Raw genomic sequence first — 18,173 nt, 5'->3', positions numbered from 1 at the left:
CGACTGCGACTGAGCATCTCGCATCCCGAGCGAAACGCCAAAGTGTGAGTGCGAGTGTGTGTGAGAGTGAGAGGGGCTGCTGCCGCTGCGCGGCCACGGGCAAGAGGTCGATGGCAACAGTAACAGTAACAGTTAGCCGAACGCCCGACAGCGGGTGCGAGCGAGATAGCGCAATTTAATAAAAATTATGATGAGAGGGAAAACGCGCGCGCCGTCTGTGTGTGTGTGTGTGTGTGAGAGAGCGAGCGCATATGAAAAATTATATGAAATGTGAGAGGGAGAGCATATTGCATATGAAATGCGAGAGAGAGGGAGCCGCCACCGACCGAGTGTGTGTGTGTGTGTGTGTGCGGTGGGTTGGTTGAATGATTGTCAGGATGTGCGGCCGCTGTAACACAGAGGGAGGGAGAGAAAGAGAGAGAGAGAGAGAGAGAGCGCGCGCATGTAATGCTGCTGGTGTTGGTGTCACGAAAACCGGTCGCCGCGAGAGCCGAACCGGGAGCCGAACAGCCGAGCCGAGCCACCGATGGCCGTCTGGTCGTGCGGCGGTTATTGTTTGTGTCAGTTCGACGCGCCACATCGAACGAGCAACAACCGCTCAGATACAAAGATACGTTCGTTCGCAGCAGCAGCAGCCAACGACAGCGACAGCGACAGCGACAGCGCTAGAATCCGAGAGCAACGTTGCGTATGCGTGACGCGTGAATCGCGTAGAGTTATTTCCCATTTTCGCCCCCCCCCGCCCGCAAAACACACACACAAACCCTCGAACGCGTAGTGCAGTGCGCTGACCATCCATCCATCCATCCATCTATCCAGCGATGACAGTGCCCGGGCAGCTTTAGATCAGCGATCGGCCAGAGAGAGCGAGCGAGCGAGCGAGAGCGAAGCAGCAGCAGAGCCAGCGGCAAGGCGGTCTGCATTCATTCCGCCGACGGCAAAACGATAAAGTGATCTAAAGAACGCGGTTCATTCAGCGGTTGAACGGTTTAACGGTTTAACGGTGTAACGGTGCAACGATCGCGATAACGGTGTAACGGTGTAACGGTGTAACGGTGGACATGGAGCGGGTCGTCCTGCGCGCATGACAAACGAACAGCCGCCGAGATCCCCCCCGTCCTGGGCGAGATCAAAATATTAGAGTCCCCCCACCCCCCTTCCATGCCCTTCAAACCCCACCAAAACAAAACAAAAACAGTGCAATGATCAAAAGTTAACAAAATCAAGAAACAAAGGATACAAAGAGAAAGAGAAAGTAGAGAGGGAGAGCGAGAGAGAGAGGGAGCGAAAGTGCTTAGCAGTTAACGGTCAACAAAAGTTCTCTTGATGAAAAATCACCTGTCCAACGTGCTGTGTGCAATGCGTAGTGACTTCAAGGATAATCACCAGGAGACCATCAATAAAATGATACAATTTGGCACAGTGAAATATGGCATTGTCAAACAGCTGAAGGATCGCGCTCGAAGCGCCGACAAAGGTGAGCAGAAATAATAATTTAAATTATGTATAAAATAGGTGGAAAAATAGGGCTTATAGGCTGCCAGAAATTGTTAAGAATTGTTAGAAATTGTTTAGAATTTTATAGAAATTGTTTAGAATTTTATAGAAATTCTTATATATTTGTGGTGCAGAAAGAGCTGTCTTTGAAGGACCTCTTGGTGGGTCTGAGCCCTGGCTTTTACTCGGTTTACTCGTCTCCTAAGACTTGTGTTTTATGCCCAAAATATTCGAGATCTTGCTGGTCATATTTCCCCCCTATTTATTGATGAATGGGCCTCTATATTTCCCGTTTATTTTGTGCCCTGTCATAATTTGATGGACTTGGATTTCATCAAAGCAAAAAACACTTTAAATAAATATAATAAACCGGAGAGACAGATATATGCAAATGGAAGCCAAAGCTTTCAAAACCAATTAAGGAAACGCGCCTGCCGAGAGGCCTCCAAAATATCGAAACATTTTTCTGTGCCTTTCCCAAAAGTGGAGCCGAAGCCATATTTAAATCATATCGTTTTTAAGACGGTCCATTAAAACGAAATTGATTTTTGATTTATCATAAAAAACGAGATCGTGCAGCGTGGGGCAGGGGCAGGGAGCCAACCCAAAGCCAATAGCAGATGAAACCAAAAACTGGAAATGCAAAATATAATTTATATACCCGAGCAACCAGACAGTGCGTAACATAATCATCAGACCACATAGATTTGTGCAGCATTTAAATTTAAATTTAAACTTAATATTTCCAACACTGCAGCCCACTCTCAAAATTATTAATGTTGGTGGCCCTCTTTTTGGGGGTCTTATCAGGGCAAATGGAAAAACAGTTAAGGCCCGAAAAACCAGAAAAGACACCTAATTTAAACACAAAAACAAAAGGGAAAAATGACAAATTTGTTAATTAAGTTTAAATGGTTCAGTTAGGCCGCCGAAATGGTTGGCTTTTAAATTATTTGTGTATATTTTCCAATGATAAGAAACAACTTTCTAATTGTTGCATTGTGAGAAAATTATAAATTAAATATTTATATTTAAATTTCTGTTTGCCCGAAAAAAAACTTAATTCCTCAAAGGAAAATGATTTAAAAAGAAATACATTTAATAAGTAAATAAATAAATATATTTTAGGGAAAAATATTTAAAAAAAAGTGACCGAAATATGCTAAAAAATATTCTAATGAAATATTTCTTTGCTTAGAAAATTTTTTGAATGGGCCAAAGTCTAAAGAAAAGTAAAACATAGAAATTATTACAAATAAAATATACATAAAATAAAAATAAAATAGGCATTTCCATCAAAGTCCAAATAGTACGAAAACATAGAAAATATTTCGAATAAAATAAAAATAAAATAGACATTTCCATCAAAGTCCAACGAATTCGAAAACATGGAAAATATTTCAAATAAAATATAAATAAAATAGACATTTCCATAACCGAAATTACAAGAAATAATTTTTATGAATTTATTTTTTATTATAAATATTTTAAAGACAGTTTTTCACATAAATGGCACACAATTTTTGTAGCATATTTTATTTGTTGCTATAATGAAAACTAATCAGGGAAAAGCTGTACATAAAAACCAGCATATACCCACACACACACATGCTTTTATGTATGTGTATTGTATACTCTATATGTGTATCCATAATTACAAATGAGTTGCCATTAAATTTGGAAAATTGCTGCCCATAAGCTTTAAAAAGGTGATAAACATTTTTTCCTTATGGATTCGGTTTTTATTTATACACCGCATACATATGACTGGGAATATATATACTATATGTATATAGCGATGGGCATTAATAAATGTTAACTCATTAGTGAGGTGCGGTGTGAGATAAAAAATTAAATTAATATCGCAAAAAATGAAAATCGAAGCAGAAAGGCAGAGAGCCGAGGCTCATTTCCATATGATTTATTTGGAGTACATATATATATATATGCACAGATCCCTTTATGTACACGCCATATGGCATATGGAAATGCTCATCAATTTATTTATTTTGCTATATTTTGTTGTTGTTGTTGTGTTGTCCCCTGCTCTTGTTTTGTAATCGAATCGAAGTCGCGCTCGCATAACTTAATGACATTAATTATTTAATTATTTTTATTTATGCGATTTTGCTCGGGTCTCGGGTCTCGGGCTCCAAAGTTCCAGTGCTGCTCCAGGGGGGGAAAATCAAATATTTATGCCTAAAACTTCGACATGAAATTCAATTGGAAGCCGCGACTTCTTCCCGACCTCTGGGCTCTGGTCGGGCTATATATACGATATATATTATTCAATTATGCCGCCACTCTGTTGTTCTCTGGCCGTACTTTTGCATACATTTTTTAGGTGTTTCCTTTTGGTTTTGGTTTTTTTTTTTTGCATTTTCCAATTGGCTGAACATTTGTTTCACCTCAGGCCATCGCTCGCGGCGGGGTTTCGAGGCGATTTGCATATTGAATATGACGATGGAATAATTGAAAAATCAGTCCAGAACAAAAGTCCAAGTCAATCGGAGGGTTTGGTGGACTCAAATCAAAGGGAAATACCCTACTCGGAGGTGGTTAAAAACTGGCAAAAAAAAGAAACGAAATTCTGTTGAAAATATGTGCCAAAAAAAAGTTGACATTGGCTAATGTGGGGTTTGGCGGTAATTATGAATATTTGTGGGGCCCAGGATTTATTCGCTTCACATGCGCATATCCGTAATTCATTCGAATTTAGCGAAACAGACGCAAAAGCGATTTATGGCCTGACTTAATCCACCTTTAAACTTGTACAATTTAATTTATATATATATGTATACACACACACAGATCGTCTATAACAATGGGAAATATAATTTCCTGGCCGTTTCACAATTTCATATTTATTTATCTGCGAGATACCAGATACATCTAGAGAGCCAACAGTTGTCAGCGGCACAGTGGCAGCCGCCAATCGATTGGGGGATATATATATAGATTTTGGTTAAATGCTTTTTGGACGCCCACGCGTCAGAGGAACTACAAAAACATCAAAAACTAAAAATCGGGGGCTAAGGCATTGGCCTCTAACGAGGCCCCCACCAGCACCCCCCCCCCTTACCCGTTTATTGTTATTGTAAATTTAACAATTTTATTACCAATTGCAAAAATGACTTAGCCATGTTCGAGACAATTTTATGTCCGTCATAATTGCCAGTTGTTTTTATTTTTTATTTGCCGCCGCTGTTTTGAAATGTTTATCGTTAACATTATAATTAATTTCAATTAATTAAAATACACTTCAGTTATCGACAATCATAATCATAACTCCTCACCGCCTCGAAGCGGTTTCGTTTTTGAACTTAAAAAAAAAATGCAATTGCAGAAACAAAAATAAAAAATAAAAATAACAAAAAATATAAATAAGAATTCCCGGTAAAAATAAATGTATCTTTTGCGATCGATATGCAAATGGCGCTGATAGGCAGGCAGGCCTCTCCCCCCCTCCCTTTCCTCCATCTCATCCCTCTCCATCTCTGGCTTTGTATCTGTGTATCTTTTGTGGCAGAAACAGAAACTCGCTCAACTCGTTTGATTTTCTGTGCAGAAATATGTTTTATTATATACCGTATAGCCATAGGGGGGGACTGGTTCGGCTCTCTGGATTTATCATAAATTATATTTTATGTGCGTGTGCGGCAAAAGTTGATTTTTTATTTGGACTTTTGCTGGGTTTTTGCTGGTTTTTTAGATTTGGGTCCAATCTGTGACTGGGTTTTGGCTGTTAATTAAAGAGATTTCGCCAGACAACTGTTTCTTAGGGGGGGCCCGGGCCCCCACAGTCTTTTCTGCTGCAAAACATGAGTAATTTTTCACATAGATTGCGCCTCTTTTGTCTGATTCAGGCCCAAAAGCAGGCTGTCAACTGCTTTCTCTCGATGGCAACAAGTGGCGATCGACGGGAAGACTAATTGTGGCCACAAATAGAGGGGCAGAGTGGTGGAGGGGCGGAGGGGGGGGGGGGTTGAACACATGCTGCAACAAGCAATGTAATTGAATTCAGTTGCAGCCACATTCGTGGCAGGCGATTAAGTCATATATGCCATAAGAAGAGGGATAGAGAGGGGGGCATGAGGGGCAGGAGGGGGCATGGCCATACACGTAGAAGGAAGATCTTTCCATAGAAACTCAAGCTTGACTTCCACTCTTTGTGGCTCTTCTTTTTCTTGCAGACACTGGCAGCGATCAGGAGGAGAATGGAGCCTGCTCGCCGCTGACCACGGCCACTGCCACGACCACGGCCAGTCCCAGCCGCAGTCCCGAGCCCGAGGAGGATCAGGAGCAGCAGCTGAAACACACGGAGACCATCGAGGACAACAACAACAAGGTGCTGGTCATGACAAAGCCGGACTCCGAGCCGGAGGCCCACTCGAGGCCCCAGTCACCGCTGGCCCTGACCAACACAGAAGAGGCGGCCACGGCGGCCAGTCCGGCGGCAGTGGCGCCCGAGAAGGACATCGAAGTGGATGTGGAGATGCCAGAGACAAGGACGGCGGCAGGAGAGGATGTGGGGGCCACACCCGTGACCCTGGAGGCCATACAGAACATGCAGATGGCCATTGCCCAGTTTGCGGCCAAGACGATCGCCAACGGATCGACGGGGGCGGACAACGAGGCGGCCATGAAGCAGCTGGCCTTCCTGCAGCAGACGCTCTTCAATCTGCAGCAGCAGCAGCTCTTCCAGATCCAGCTGATCCAGCAGCTGCAGTCGCAGCTGGCCCTCAACCAGGCCAAGCAGACGGACACGGACGAGGCCCAGGAGGAGGATGGGGATGCGGATGGGGATGGGGATGGGGAGCCAGAGGAGCGCGACGATGGCGAGACAGACACGTACGAGGAGGAGGAGCGCATTGCCGACATGGAGCTGCGCCAGAAGGCGGAGGCCCGCATGGCCGAGGCCAAGGCCCGCCAGCATCTGATCAATGCGGGAGTGCCCCTCAGGGAGTCCTCGGGCTCGCCCGCCGAGTCCCTGAAGCGCCGCCGAGAACAGGAGCAGGAGCAGGAGGAGGCTGCCGCCGCTGCCGCGGCCATGAGGCGCCCGCCCACCAGCCGCCGCCTCAGCTCGGAGGCGGCGGGCCGGCACAAGGAGAACGCCCAGGAGGCGCTGGCCAAGCTCAAGGACATGGAGAACATGCCGCTGCCGTTCGGCTCCGACCTGGCCTCGAGCATCATCACGAACCACGACGACCTGCCGGAGCCCAACTCGCTGGACCTGCTGCAGAAGCGCGCCCAGGAGGTGCTCGACTCCGCCTCGCAGGGCATCCTGGCCAACAACATGGCCGACGACTTCGCCTTCGACAAGGCCGGCGAGGGCAAGGGCCGCAACGAGCCGTTCTTCAAGCACCGCTGCCGGTACTGCGGCAAGGTCTTCGGCTCCGACTCCGCCCTGCAGATCCACATCCGCTCGCACACCGGCGAGCGCCCCTTCAAGTGCAACGTCTGCGGCAGCCGCTTCACCACGAAGGGCAACCTCAAGGTCCACTTCCAGCGGCACGCCCAGAAGTTCCCGCACGTGCCCATGAACGCCACGCCCATTCCGGAGCACATGGACAAGTTCCATCCGCCGCTGCTCGACCAGATGTCGCCCACGGACAGCTCGCCCACCCACTCGCCGGCGCCGCCCTCGGCCACGTCCGGGAGCTCCGCTGCCGCCCCGCCGACCCTGCCCCTGCCGTTCGCCTCGAGCCCCGCCTTCCCGGGCCTGCAGGGCCTCTACCGGCCGCCCATGGAGATCCTCAAGTCGCTGGGCGCCGCCGCAGGCGGTCCGCATCCGTTCTTCCCCCAAATGCCGGGCCTAGGCGCCGCCCTGAAGCACTCCCACGCCCACTCGCACGCCCACGACATGCCCACGGATCTGCGCAAGTCCTCGGGTCCGAGCTCGCCCCGCCCCCAGGGGGAGGAGGAGGAGGAGGAGGAGGACGAGGAGATGCTGTCCGGCCAGATGCCCGTCAAGACGGAGCTCATGGAGGAGGACAAGGAGGAGGAGGAGGCGAACGAGGAGCAGGACACCTCGGCCCACGATCGCTCGGAGACGGAGACGGAGCCCGAGCCGGAGCCCCTGCCCCTGGAGGTGCGGATCAAGGAGGAGCGCCTCGAGGAGGAGTCCTCGGAGCAGCACCAGTCCCAGGACCACGAGGAGGAGCACCTCGAGGTGCGTCGCACGCCCTCGCCGCGCGTCCGATCCCCGCCAGTGAATCACCATCGCAGCCACCACCACGCCCACCACGGCCACCACGCCCACCACGCCCATCACGGCTACCCGCCGGTGGTGCAGCCCATCCAGCCGCCGGCCCTGATGCACCCACAGCCCTCGCCCGGCTCCCAGTCGCACCTGGACCACCTGCCGACGCCCGGCCAGCTGCCGCCGAGCATGCCCCACCGGGAGGACTTCTTCGCGGAGCGTTTCCCCCTCAACTTCACGACCGGAAAGACGCTCTCGCCGGAGCACAACTCCCCCATCCGGTCGCCGGCCGCCGGCGGACCCCATCCGCACGGGCATCCGCACCACGGCCACATGGCGCGCTCGCCGTTCTTCAATCCGATCAAGCACGAGATGGCGGCGCTGCTGCCGCGGCCCCACAGCAACGACAACTCGTGGGAGAACTTCATCGAGGTGTCGAACACCTCGGAGACGATGAAGCTCAAGGAGCTGATGAAGAACAAGAAGATCAGCGACCCCAACCAGTGCGTGGTCTGCGACCGGGTGCTCTCCTGCAAGAGCGCCCTCCAGATGCACTACCGGACGCACACGGGCGAGCGGCCGTTCAAGTGCCGCATCTGCGGACGGGCCTTCACCACGAAGGGCAACCTGAAGACGCACATGGCCGTGCACAAGATCCGGCCGCCGATGCGCAACTTCCACCAGTGCCCCGTCTGCCACAAGAAGTACTCGAACGCCCTCGTCCTGCAGCAGCACATCCGCCTGCACACGGGCGAGCCCACGGACCTCACGCCCGAGCAGATCCAGGCGGCCGAGATCCGCGATCCGCCGCCCTCCATGATGCCCGGCCACTTCATGAATCCCTTCGCGGCGGCCGCCTTCCACTTTGGCGCCCTGCCGGGCGGACCGGGCGGCCCCCCGGGCGCCGCAGGAGCCCTCCACGGGGCGCACAACGGAGCCCTCGGCTCGGAGTCCTCGCAGGGCGACATGGAGGACAACATGGACTGCGCGGACGACTACGACGACGACGTGTCCTCGGAGCATCTGTCCAACAGCCACCTCGACCAGGAGGGGGCTGGATCCGGGGAGCGTCCGCGGTCGGGCGACGACTTCAAGTCGCTGCTCTTCGAGCAGAAGCTCCGCATCGACGCCACGGGCGTGGTCAACACCCATCCGCCCGCCCGGCCCCGCTCCTCCGCCTCCAGCAACGCCAACTCTGTGGGATCCGCCTCGGCGCCCACCAGCCCCACCTCCCAGTCGCACCTGGCCGCCAAGCCGAGCTCCTCGTCCACGCGGGCCAGCAGCCCGGCCCGCTCGGAGGCGTCGCAGGGCGCGCTGGACCTCACGCCCCGCGCGGCCCCCCAGCACCCGCCGGCGGCCTCCGCCTCCGCCTCGGCCTCCTCGTCCAGCTCCCGCTCGCCGCTGCTGCCCAAGGAGAAGGCGATCAGCCCGCCCGGCCTGCCGCAGTCGGCCCGGAGCCCACCCAACGGACCTCCTCCGCCACCGCCCTCGATGCTCTCCTGCTCGCCCCTGCCCCCGTCGGTGGCCATCGACTGCCTGCCCCCGGGGCTGCAGCACCACCTGCAGCAGCAGCACCAGCACCTCATGCAGCAGCAGGCGGCCGTGGCGGCGGCGGCGGCGGCCCAGCACCACCACCACCAGATGCAGCAGCACGCGGCCGCCCTGCACCAGCACCAGGAGCAGCTGCGTCGCGAGGCCCAGGAGGCGCAGCAGAAGGCGGCGGCGGCGGCGGCGGCAGCGGCTGCCGCAGCAGCCCAGCGCCAGACCTCGCCCCAGCCCCCGTCCCGCGGCGGCGGCGGCAGCGATGTGGCAGGAGCCGGAGTCGGGCCGGCGGGTCCGCCCAATCCCAATCCCCTGATGGGCGCCCGTCCGCCCTTCGGCATGTTCCCCAATCTGCCGCTCTTCCCGCCCTCCACCACCCAGAACATGTGCAACGCGATGAACCAGATCGCCCAGTCGGTGATGCCGGCGGCGCCGTTCAATCCGCTGGCCCTCAGCGGCGTGCGGGGCAGCACCACCTGCGGCATCTGCTACAAGACATTCCCCTGCCACTCGGCCCTCGAGATCCACTACAGGAGCCACACCAAGGAGCGGCCCTTCAAGTGCAACATCTGTGATCGCGGCTTCACCACCAAGGTAAGTGGCCATCTCTCTCTCTCTCTCTCCCCCTCTCTCGCTCATCCACCATCCATTTGGGGGTTTGTGGGATGGGTCCTACGGGCGGACTGTTAGCTAGACCCCCGAGACCTCAAGCAGAGACCTAACCGAAGCTTTCCTCTCTTCTTGTTCCTCTTCCAGGGCAATCTGAAGCAGCACATGCTGACACACAAGATCCGGGACATGGAGCAGGAGACCTTCAGAAATCGTGCAGTAAAGTATGTAAGTCTTCTAATATCAATCCAATCCCCACAATCCCCACCAAAAGCACACCCCTTGCAACAGATCAAAGATCCGCTGTCTTTCCTCCCAAAAAGTCTGGCAAACAGTTTCAGGAGCAAAGCCTCCTCTACGCAGTCAATGATCTATCGATTGAGGATCAAAATCCATTCCTTGATCATCACTTTCGGATTATTTTTGCACTTACTTGTGCTGTTTCTTCCTCCTTCAAGACTAACGCAACTTTTGATCATCACTTTCGGATTATTTTTCCCCTTACTTATTTTGTATCTTCCTCCTTCAAGACCATCGCAGATAACAGTCCAGAACACCTGCCTTTAGGCCATTTTCTGATGATAACTTTTGATCATCACTTTCGGATAATTTTTTCCCTTACTTTTTACGCATTTTCCTCCTTAAATCATGTTCAAGACCATCGCAGATCACAGACACAGGACAGCACCTTTGTTTAAACTTTTGATCATCACTTTCGGATTATTTTCCCCCTTATTCTGTATCTTTCTCCTCAATCCATCGCAGACAACAGTCTCAGAACACCATAAGAACTGCGTTTAGTCCATTTTGTTATTATAACTTTCGATCATCACTTTCGGATTAATTTTCCCCTCACTTCTTTTGTATCTTCCCCCTTTAAACAGTCCCAAAACAGCACAACTTTTGTATTCAAACTCCTGTTCTTCTTTTTTATTTCCTTCAATTAGTCACCGATCACCCCTCCCCTCCCAAGACCCCAAAAAACACCCCTGATCATTTCCCTTTTACTTATGAATATTTTTGCTCTGCTCCTCTCTTTACAGATGAGTGAATGGAACTCTGATCGCGAATAAATAGACAGTACGATCACGATCGAGATCTAGATCGACGTCTAGATACTTTCCTCCCCGAAGAAGGCTGTTCCAGAACCCGAACCAGAACCAGCTCCAGATTCAGATTCAGATTCAGTCAAGATGCAATCGATTCTCGCAAACCAAATGATCTCAAAAACAAAAAGAGAGAGAGAGAGAGAGAGAGAGTGGGAGAGAGAGAGGGGCCGAGATGCTGGTGTATACAAATCTTTTATATTTATAAATTGTTGCCCACAAAAAATATTATTTGGGAATGCGAATGCGAATTCATAAACAATGTTTTTATGATCCGGGGGCGCGCTAGAAACCAATACAAATGAAAGCCGGCGATCATGAAACGTATCCAAAGATGCATCGAAAGCGATTTGTGTTCCAGAGCTAAAGACCTGGCGCCATGGAGCCCAAAAACTGCTTGGTTTTGAGAGACTGATAGCGTTTCATGTTCCAACAGCCGCACAGATACTCCTCTCTGAAGTATCTGAAGCGAAGGCGTAGTAAAAATCAAAATTCGAATTTAAAGCAAAAAAAACTTAAGGTATATGCAAATAGAAATATAATAGGTACCTACCTACATATATATATATATATATATGATATATTGTAGTATGATAACCGAATCCCCCCTCACAGATACACAGCTACAGATACAGATACACGGTTAATCTATTTGGAATGTGCAATAAAATATGACACGCTATAAATTTAGATGCTTTTGTTTCCTACTACTCGTAAATTAGTTTTTATTTTCCACTCCTTGTACATACCCTATAAATAATAATCATATTTCAAGATCCCAAAAAATACAAAACAAACAAAAAAAAAAAAATTAAAAATTATATATGAGAAATTGTGATATTAAATGTAAAAAACAAAAAAAAACAAAATAAAATACAAATTATTGATTGCTTTCCATATCACAGAACCACAAAAGATACAATATACTGTATCTAAGATTCAAGGTTAATTTAGTCGTTAGACGAGACACAAAACCACCCCTCCCCCCACCCTAGATATAAGTACACACCCCTAACTTATACACAGATACAAATGTATCTCACAATCTGTTCGTAAGCATAGTCTCATAATTTATTAAAACACCACAAAAATCCAAGTAAAATCGATTGAGAAAAAGTGAAAAGAATAAACGTGAACGAATAAATATATACATATATATGTATGTACAATGTATTTAAGTTATGAAAAATTATGAAATCCGTTTGTTTTCTTTCACGGGTTTCCCCATGGCCCGGGGCCCTATCGCGATCGGGCGGGGTTCTGGGAAAAAACCAGATGGTCTCTCCGGTTTGTAATAAAAATGATTAGTCAAGTTTATTATCATCGTAATCTTTTAATTCGAAATCGAAACGGCATATCGACAGTCTCCCAGCGACGACCCCAAGAGACCCACGAAGAGACCTGATCTATAATGGAGCGATGCCCCGATCCCGATCCCGATCAGGCAATGAAATATTTTTATTGCCTTTTAAATTGATATTTTACCTTCAACACAACAAATTTTTCGCTGCCTGCTTTCGATGGGGTTTTTTTTTCTCTTTCTTTTCTGGTTAACTCCATTCGATGCCCATCTACGTCTCCATCCCGGTCTCCATCTCGGCTTCGTCTTGGCTCTCTGGCATTTTAGTCGTTAATCAAAAAATTTCTCGTTGACAATGCTTTGTCATCTTTTTAATGACGGACACCCGCTGAGTTCTGAGTGTTCCCCCCTCCCCCCTCCCGGCCTTCGCCCCTTCTCCCCTTCCCGTTTTGTCCGCTTGATGGATGCTTGAACTGGTTTCGATTTGAAAATTTCATTTACATGTTGACATCGACCATAAAACAATGGAATGGATCTTGGATTTGATTAGAGGCCTTTCTCTAAGGGGAGGGGGAAGGGGCTACCTGAAATAGCCATTGGTACAGCGTTTCGTAGGCTCTTCTTATCCTCCAGACAGACCCATTTCCTGGGCTCTGAAGCCCTTCCTTGAAAGCCTCTTTAGCTGCAGGATTCCTCGCCTGAAAACATCTGCCCCAAACATGACACAGCTATGCCTTTGGTGAGTAATTAACACGGCTAATATGCCAGCTCGATGACTGGCCACCGATTGCCAACTGACGAGCTGTCATCGAGCACACACACACGGAGGAGTGCATCCATCGGCGCCTCGATGCGGTGCCCCAGGTCTGTCAGCACCTTCCAGGACGGATCCCTGGGCCCAAGGAACAACCCCTGCACCAAGGGTTGAGCCGAGCAGAGTTGAGTTATGGCTGGGTGTCTCACGATCCCTGCTTCGGGCCCCGCCAGCATTCCTGCAGTTTATTTACAATTTTGTCACACAAGCCCGCCCTCCTTCGCCCCCCCTTTAGTTGTGTTTAGTTTAATTTGGGGCAATTTAATGGATTTACAGCACGATAGGGCAAACGTCTCCCCATTCCCCTCCGATCCCCAGTTAAATTTTACTGCCGCCGCTCCACGCACAAACTGCAGAACAACCCAATCGTCTGATAACTATTAAGATAACTACTGCAGCCATATTGGGGCTGGGATTGGGATTGGGCTACGAAATCCTTGAAACACGCTGCCAATAAATGCAAAAATCCTTACAAATAATATGAGAATGGTTATGGGCACTGTTTGGGCTTATCGCAGGCATAAAACCCACAGCAAACAAACACAAACAAACACCGAAAACAATCTAAACAAGAAAAATTGCACAAATTGCCGGGGCTTCTCGATTCTCGATACTCGGTTTCATCGTCGTCTTCAGCCTCTCTGGCATCGTGTCGGACCCCAACAACGTCATCATCCTCGGCGGCACAGTGGGCGCCATGCCCTTCGGCCTGGGCATAAATGGAGAACAGGATTTACATGGACTTGGTTTTGGAGATAATTAATTGAAGCTTCCCGACTTGTTTTTCGATTGTTTCCGCTTCCACTTCGGTATCGCATCAATTGATTGCAATTTATATGGAATTGAAGGGCGGCCTTAAAAAAACACATTTTACAAATCTAATTTATTTTATTTCATGAATGCCGCCTGGGATTTTTATTTAAAAACAAAATCGTAATACTTTTTATTAATTCAGAAATTAATGAAATTTGTTGTATATGAGACATGTTACATTTTTGAGGGTTTTTTCGGGTATAAACCCCTTGGTAGGGGACTCTAAAATATTTTGTGATGCTTCAAGGCTGCTGTGATTCCTTTTTTTGTTTAGAAAATAGCCAAATAAATAATACACAAAAATATGTACAAAATGTATGCGATTTTATGGAATAAATTCTTTGAAAATCTTTTTACAAGGCCCTACAATTTTCACACCACCCCAAAGGCCTGGCATTGCCCTGGAAATTCCTTCAAAAATCCCCAAAGAAGTACAAAATCTAATTTTGTGAGCCCTAGTGAGCCCTGCCTGCCCCATGGTGCAACTAAGCAACACCTACAGCCAACAACAAAGGCCATAACAGCAGCAACACAAACACTTATGCAAACACCCAACAGCCCCCCCCCCCCCCCCCCCCGGGGGGAAAAGAGAGGAGTGGGGGGGAAAAGCCACTTGTATAGGAAAAATCTGACGATTTGTTTGCATTTTTATTATTTCCTGCTGATGCCGCAGCTGAAATTGTCACACAAAATAAAATCAAATAAAGGCAACAACAACAACAACTAACCCGAAACCCGTGCCGTACGTACGTACGTCCGTGCCTCGTGCAACACCCGCCTTAATGGTGTTTGAGTAGCCGTATCTGTGTATCGGCAAGTGTCACTTTGGCACATCATTTGGGTCCCCGGACACACAATGGCGGCGGCCCCACCGTTTGAGCCGCCGCCAGAGCCAGAGTCGCCACAGTCGGAGTCGAAGACGGAGCATTTTGACGTCGGCAGATTCGGAGGAGAGGCTCTGCCGTCCGCGATTGAAGCTGGGCTTGAGGCTGGGCTTGAAGCTGGGCTTGAAGCTGGGCTTGAAGCTGGGCTTGAAGCTGGCCTAGACCTGGCCGCTGCCCGGGCCCCCCGGCCGCCTCGTGTCTTGGCATTTGACATGCGCTCGCATTTAGGCAACATTATGCACAGGATTAGTTGACAGCCAGCGGCTTCTGATGGGGCAGGCCTCGGCTCTCCTCTGGTCACGTGCGTGCGTGCGGCCTTTGGGTGTGCCCGTCTCTGGGCCATCGACACCGTCATAATATTGTAGTGCCCGATTAATTGGCCCGTCTGTGTATCTATGTATCTCTTTGCTTATGTCTGGGCGTTATTTGTCGATATTTTTGCGGCTTACTTGCGGTTATGCGGCACACTTTTGGGCAGACAAGATGGTAAGCCAGGGATAAGCCTGAGAGCAGGGCTGCCAGTGCCAAGGGAGAGATAAGGGAGACTTTCGATGGGAACAAGCAGCAATATAGAAGCATATATTGGGGGTCCTCCACAGATTTGGGCCTTTTTAAAGGAACGTATCTAGCTTAGGGTTGTGTTCTAGCAGTCAATCTACACTTTAGGAAGACTTACGGCCATAGATTTCCATCGTCCAGGACTCTTTCAGGTAGGATTTTGGCTGGCTCTCCCCAAGAAGGCGCTCAGCTGCTGCTTACCTCAACTGAAAAACCTTTTAAATAGAATTTAATTCATAAAAACCCCTCTCTCTGGATCACAGCCTTACAGATCCCCTGGAAAATCATTCCAGGGGGCACTAAAATATGATCAGCATCCTAGCGGGGGCCCTCCTGGCAAATGAGACTGGGGGACGGCCCGCTGGACAATCGATTGGATGGAACTCTGGCAACGCCTTGTTGGATAATTTTCCGTGCCGATTGACGCTGCAAATGATGAAGCATTAATCGGGGCAAAGCGGCACTGCCCCATGGGCGTGGACCGGCAGAACCGGCGAGTAATCTGCGAGAGAGACACACAGAGTTGAGGCGAGTTGGGAATTCTAAGCGGGATGTTGGCGCGATTTACTGCTTGGCTGCTTACCCCCATCGGCAGGGGGGCAGGGGAGGGGAGGGGGTGTGAGGAATGGCCATGTGATTACATGAAAAACACTGAAAAGCGAGTCAACTTTCCAACCAATTTTTGCCAGCGCAGACCAGAGACCAAAGTAGAAAATTACAACAGTTTATACGCTCGATACAGAGGGAGAGGGAGATAGCGATAGAGAGAGAGAGGGAGGGAGAGGGAGAGAGATGGAGTGGAGACCATACAAGCAACAATCCCGCAATCCCAGCAGCAATTTTCAAAATTTCAATCCCACTGCTCGATGGATGGTGCTTTTGATACCCTTTCAAGGGGTCCTCCTACTTTCGGACAGGGCCTAAGCTGTACTATAGGGGATATAGGTTTCGATCTGGTAGGTATCGAGCCACCATTTGGGCCTTGTCTTTCCATATTCACGGGCTTGGCGGCTGGCCGAAAAGTGTATCCAAAGAAACCCCTACGATTTCGCTGGCTCCTCCAGTGATTTGTTTGTCGTTGTTGGGGCTTGGGGAGGGGGGGGGGCTGGCAAACGTGGCTGCTGATGATGAGTGTGCTGCCGCCTCGATCTAATTTCTCATGCTGGAATCATCGATTCATCGTTTTGTGTTGCCCTGTAAATCAACGGGACAAAGCAGCCCCCCACCCCCGACCGGCAGCCGCTCCTCAGGCCGGACTCCAATCAATCCGAGCCAAAGCAATCCAGTGCCCACAGTGCACTCCTGCCACCCACTGTCCAAATCTAAGCGCTTCAAATATATTTTCCCCCTCGTTTTGGGAGCAGAAACGCGGCATAATTGCCGTTTTGTTCGAAGAGGGAGAGGGGGGAGGGAGGGGGAGGCTACAAATACAAATTGCACGTTTCAACCCATACATGCTGCTGTGTATGTGTGTCTCTCTCTCTCCCTCTCTCTCTCTCTGGCGTGTGTTTGGGTCAAATCAAAAAATCACAACAAAATTACTTGCCTGTCATGAAATTTGCCTCGATTTTGTTTCGGGTTTTATTTTGTTCGAGTCTTCTTTTGCGGATGCAAAACGTTTTTGCTATTTTATTTTGTCTTCCTCGCTCTGGCATCCCCCTACCCCCCTCCTCAACCTCCCCCTTTCCGCCGAGCGAGCAGCAGAAGAGTGTAAAGTGTTCCTGTGCTTTGGAGGTTGTTTTTTCTTCTTGTTTTTTTTTGCTATATGTATAATTTGAATTTACAGTCAGTGGGCCGCCTTCCGCTACGTCAAATCATTACAGTGGACAGTGGGACCAGGGCGGGTCGTAAAGGGGGGAACAAAAAATGTATTATCAAAGAAATCTTCGCCAAAAGGATGATCTAAGGGGATGATCTCTACCCTAGAGACCTGGACAGATAATCAAACCAAATAAAATCCCCCATAAAATTCCGCAAAACATGATGCGGTAGAATTTTTTTTAAAATCATCGTAAATAAATTTTCCCTTGACTGTTGTATAAGTTTTTTAAATAACATAATTTTTATCAGTGATAATATTTTATAATCAAAAATACAAAATACAACATAATTGTATTTTAAGTTTTTTTATCTGTAATAATATTTGATCTTCAAATACAAAATTACACAAAAAAATAAAAAATAATAAAAAATAAGCTGATCGAAAACAAAACAAAAAAAAACCTAAATTTATTGGTCATATTATTTTATAATCAAAAATACAAAATACAATAAAAAAAAAAATATAATAAATAAACGTAACAGCAAGCAACATAATTGTATTTTATGTTTTTTCATCTGTAATAATAAAAAAGGAAAAATTATAATAATAAAAAAAAACGTAAATATGTTCTTGGATTGAAAATTATTTAATTAAGTGAGAGAGAAATTTTAATTTTTTTTTTCGAATAATTTTCTTGGTTATTTAAGCAGTTTTTGAATAATATGCCAAATCCAAATATATAGAAATATTTACTCCATTAAATGTTTACAGACTTTTCTGTAGAAACAGCATTGCTTTGTGGAACATTTTGTGGTAAAAGAAACTGCTTTTCATATATCTAATATCTAATAATATCAATAATATCTATATATCCATTCTATATACTATCTATAATATGTTGCTCATACAAGAAAGCGGCAGAGCTGGACCGTCTTTAAACCATTCTCCTTTCAATTTCAAATTTCAAATTTGTGATATTTTTTTTCGAAAAATTTTCTTGGTTATCCAGGCGATTTTTTAATAGTATTCCAGGTGCAATATTTAGCAATATTTACTCCATTGAGTATTTGCTCGACAAGCACATAT

The 18,173-nt window shown here is 48.2% G+C and overlaps 1 protein-coding gene across 2 annotated transcripts; it reads left to right on the top strand.

The window, feature by feature from the left end:
• Positions 1 to 499: 499 nt before the first annotated feature.
• salm (spalt major) lies at positions 500 to 12,047 on the top strand. 2 transcript variants are annotated; one of them, XM_015180733.2, is made up of 4 exons: positions 500 to 1,477; positions 5,691 to 9,835; positions 9,998 to 10,074; positions 10,894 to 12,047. In XM_015180733.2, the coding sequence occupies exons 1-4, from the start codon at positions 1,327 to 1,329 to the stop codon at positions 10,895 to 10,897; spliced, it is 4,377 nt and encodes a 1,458-aa protein (XP_015036219.2). In that variant the 5' UTR covers positions 500 to 1,326; the 3' UTR covers positions 10,898 to 12,047. The 2 variants fall into 2 exon arrangements, with proteins under 2 accessions (XP_015036219.2, XP_002132777.2); XM_002132741.3 differs by having other exon boundaries at positions 9,998 to 10,078.
• Positions 12,048 to 18,173: the final 6,126 nt, after the last annotated feature.

The sequence above is a fragment of the Drosophila pseudoobscura genome, chromosome 4 (assembly GCF_009870125.1).
Source record: "Drosophila pseudoobscura strain MV-25-SWS-2005 chromosome 4, UCI_Dpse_MV25, whole genome shotgun sequence".
Lineage (NCBI taxonomy): Eukaryota > Metazoa > Arthropoda > Insecta > Diptera > Drosophilidae > Drosophila > Drosophila pseudoobscura.
The sequence above is the reverse complement of the archived record's forward strand: the minus strand, read 5'-3'. Positions and strand labels throughout refer to the sequence as shown.